Source organism: Alosa alosa, chromosome 12 (genome assembly GCF_017589495.1).
Source record: "Alosa alosa isolate M-15738 ecotype Scorff River chromosome 12, AALO_Geno_1.1, whole genome shotgun sequence".
In the NCBI taxonomy this organism is placed as follows: domain Eukaryota; kingdom Metazoa; phylum Chordata; class Actinopteri; order Clupeiformes; family Clupeidae; genus Alosa; species Alosa alosa.
Genome location: NC_063200.1, coordinates 28884750 through 28888438, shown reverse-complemented (window position 1 = coordinate 28888438; position 3689 = coordinate 28884750). Strand labels below are relative to the sequence as shown.

The 3689-nt window shown below is 46.8% G+C and overlaps 1 protein-coding gene across 1 annotated transcript; it reads left to right on the top strand.

Moving 5' to 3' along the window:
• Nucleotides 1-681: 681 nt before the first annotated feature.
• LOC125305000 (protein piccolo-like) lies at nt 682-3003 on the top strand. The gene is made up of 3 exons (XM_048259582.1): nt 682-791; nt 877-930; nt 1059-3003. Exons 1-3 carry the CDS (start codon nt 734-736, stop codon nt 2939-2941), a joined length of 1995 nt encoding a protein of 664 aa, XP_048115539.1. The 5' UTR covers nt 682-733; the 3' UTR covers nt 2942-3003.
• Nucleotides 3004-3689: the final 686 nt, after the last annotated feature.

Genomic DNA, 3689 nt, shown 5'->3' with positions numbered 1-3689 from the left:
ACACAGACTTTTTCCCTAGTTGCAGGGGTTGATCGAGGCATGCTATTGGTCAGTTAATCACTCAAATGATTTTAGAATTATTTAGCTATAACCAAAAAGTGTTACTTTGTGCCCCACGCTCCCCTAACTCGCAAGATAATTAACTAATGACATCCAAGATGAACAGGTGAATATTTTAACACTTGGAAAGTCCCAAAACTATCACAACCCTGCAGAACACTAAGTAACTCATCCCAATGAGGAAAAGAGTCTTGATCATCACATCATGAGTTTTTACCAGCACATGTAATGTCTCTGGCCCAAGCCCTTCCTCAGACACAGTCAAGAAAACATTAAATCAGTTTGGGTGCAGTATTGTGCAATGACGCCTATTATTAGGCCTATTATTATTATTATTATTATTATTATTATTATTATTATTATATGCTTGATATACTAGCCTACATGTTCTATTTAAATACAATACAAAAACTGACCATATACAGTGGAGTTTAGGGCCTGTTTTAAAGTTTTCAGTTGGTTTTTCAACATCAAAAAGGGAATAGCCACAGCCCGTAACTATGGCAACAGCTAGGCCTCTTTCAAGCTCTGAACATTCTGAATTCTAAATTCTAAATTCTATGCAAAGTAGAATGTTCATGTTTGAAAAATTCTCTCATTCATTCACAAGGCAATCTTTAACACAGATGTCACTTGCTGAGAGATACACTGTGATTTGTAATGTGAGATTACCATGAATTTTCAATATAATTACTCCAACTATACTCAAGATGGCTTTCACCAAGATCAAGGTATTTTAGGTCTTAAATTATTTCATTTTTTGGTGAAATACCATGTGATTCAGTCAATGAATTAATCTATTTTTCCTTCTTTTAGGTGTACAGCACATCCTTACCAATCAGGCAGGAGGCATCTATTTCCAAGGTGTGGGTAAGTGTTGGTTCTTTTTTTCTACATAAAAAATATCTAAATAATGTTGACATTATTTTTGTTCACCACAATAGTTTATTGAATATAATTTTGAATCCTCATCACATGTACCATTTGTCCCCTAATAGCCCCTACTCCTGGCTCTGGAGTCATCAATCAGCCAGTGATTTGGCCAGAGTATGGATATCAGCCCCAGCAAAACCATGGGCTGTTCGGCAACCCCACTGCTCTGCCGCAGTTCCTGCCTGTCACCGAGATCCCAGTCTTCTACCCTAACCCTTCTCAGGGATACCAAGGGATACCCCTCCAGGATGGATCTGTAGCCTTCGATCCCTTGCCACAAGGCCCTGTGATGTTTGTGGATCCTAGTGGTCAACAGCGTGGCATTTCTGTGACCTTCCATCCACAGCTGCAAGCGCCCCTTGTGGCTATGGGTGGTGCAGGCCCACAGTATAGTGTCCCTGTGCCCTATGGTCCACACGTCCAAGCCCCCATCATGTATGTGGATGCCAACAGGCAGCAGCGTGGTACTGCTGTGCCTTTCGACCTACAGTTGCAGGCACCCTTCATGTTGGTGGACAACGGAGGCCTACCTCATGGCACCTCTATGCCCTCTGATCCATATCTACAAACACCCTTGACGCCGATGGATTCCACTGGCTTACAGCAAGGCACCACTGTGCCCTTCAATCCAGTGCCAGCATCAAGCGAACTTGCTCAGCTCATCAGCATGCCACAGCTGCCATCAATTGAGGAGCTGGCTGCTGGACTGAGCACCACTGGACTGATGAGACCAACCCCAATGGCAAAGCTTCCAGCCCAGGAGAGCCAGCAGGAGAGCCAGGCTCCCACTGAAGTGGCCGTGTGTGCCCCAAGAGGTGTGACTACTGAGTCACTAAAGCCAGAGGAAAGCTCATCCACAGCAGTTGCAGAGGCCAAACAGGCACAGGCTGGCCAGCCAAACGTCAAGATTGAACCCCAGCAACCAGGCACCAGCGGTTCAAAGGACAGCCTGGTGGTCAAGCCCAAAAGTCAGGGTGACACCAAGATACAGCAGCTGCATGGTGCCATGGAGGACGCTGAGGCCAATCCTGCAGACACAAATGCCTCCCAACAGGTACTGAAGACTGCTCCGGTTGAGGTGGGCAAGGCAGAAGCCAAACTGCCCAAGAAACCAAGCAACAGCGTCCCAGAGAATGCTGACAGGCGCAAAGACAAGAAGAGAAAACGCAAGCATGGCAAGGGTGAGAAAGAGAGGAAGGAGAAACGGCACAAGAAGGCGACAAGCCTGATCGAGAAAACAACCAAGTCTGGTGATGGAGAGAAGGAGGGGCCAGACACCGACAGGAAAGCAGGCAGCTCAAAGGTGCCTGAAGATGAGGCAAAGGGTCAGCACAAGGACTCCTCCAAAAAGTCCACGAACAAGAAGGCCGACGAGATGCCCAATGGTCTGCAACCCATAAGCAATCTTGGAGAGCAGTTGAAGCGCTGTGCACAAGTCTTCTCTAGGCTCAGAGACGAGCTTCAGAAACTCAAGCACCTAAAACCAACTCCAAAGGAGGCTGCCAAGAAGTCTCAGGACTGGCCAAAACCAAGCAACGTGCCGGATCATGCACCTGCGCGCTCTAACGCTGACCAGCGACACCACCCAGCTCCCGGTCAAAGCAGGCCTTCCGCACCCGTACCAGAGAGAAGGGGCCAGAGACCACCAACACCTGCCCGCCAACTACACCCCTACAAGGTGCCCCACTTCTTCAAGAACCACGCCCATGGCAGGAGAGAAGATTGTCTACCTGAAGCCCGAGTACCCTGGCATGTTCCCCGTCACCCTCATCAACCGGCCACCCCCCGCTGCACCCCTGCGCTTCCACTGCCGGGAGTTCTCCGAGACCATCACCACCGAGAACCGCACCGAGAGAGAGGCCATGAAGCGCGAGGCCAAGCGGAAGAGGGACAAGGCTGCCAAGATCACACGCAGTGCCATGGACTGCAGTGTGCTGGCCAACCGTAAGCACCTGCCACATGAGCCGTGGCCGAGGGAGGACACCTGGTGGGAGACCGGACTGGACGAAGGGGGGAAGTTTGATGAGTGTTTGATGCTCGACTGAAACAAAAGAAGAATTCTTATTTTTGTTTTATTAACTAAAAAGTATATTTATTGTCATGATTTAATTTTTAAATTTCTATAATTTAATAAAATTCAATTATTTTATTATTAAGTTATTTCTGACTTGAATTCATTGTTTCACATCACACATGGCACATGATGCTGCCACCTATACACAAAGAAATAAATTATATTTCCGAATAAAATCACCTAAAGAGAGAGCTTTCATGAGCATCACTGGGGTTATCAAGCAGACACACACACACACACATACACACTTACATACAGGCCTGCACAGTTACTAATGGTCATACAATTACATTGCATTCATATTCACAGACCAACTCTCAAAGAGAGGAATGTACACAGGCACGGAGTCTCACCAACACTGACACTTCCTAATAAAATCACTGAAAGAGTAGTCTTTGTGCGCATTTAAACTGGGGTTATTGAGCAGGTACCTTTTTTCATCGGAGTTTCGTTGAATAAGATCCACAACACCTCCAGAAGGCTCAACAGTGGTGTCTGGCATCCCAGACCCATCCCCCTCCACACTCATGCTGGTTCTCTACCAACAAATACCAACAAATTTGTTAATTTATAATCGATCAGCAACATAGCCAGACAAACCACAAGCCCTTGATGCAGGCAC

What these genes read in the sequence shown, in the direction of transcription:
- LOC125305000 (XM_048259582.1), top strand. Translation starts at nt 734, where the DNA reads ATGAATTTTCAATATAATTACTCCAACTATACTCAAGATGGCTTTCAC. An exon ending in TGGCTTTCACCAAGATCAAG is followed by an intron (nt 792 to 876) that starts GTATTTTAGGTC and finishes TCCTTCTTTTAG; the next exon opens with GTGTACAGCACATCCTTACC. An exon ending in CATCTATTTCCAAGGTGTGG is followed by an intron (nt 931 to 1,058) that starts GTAAGTGTTGGT and finishes GTCCCCTAATAG; the next exon opens with CCCCTACTCCTGGCTCTGGA.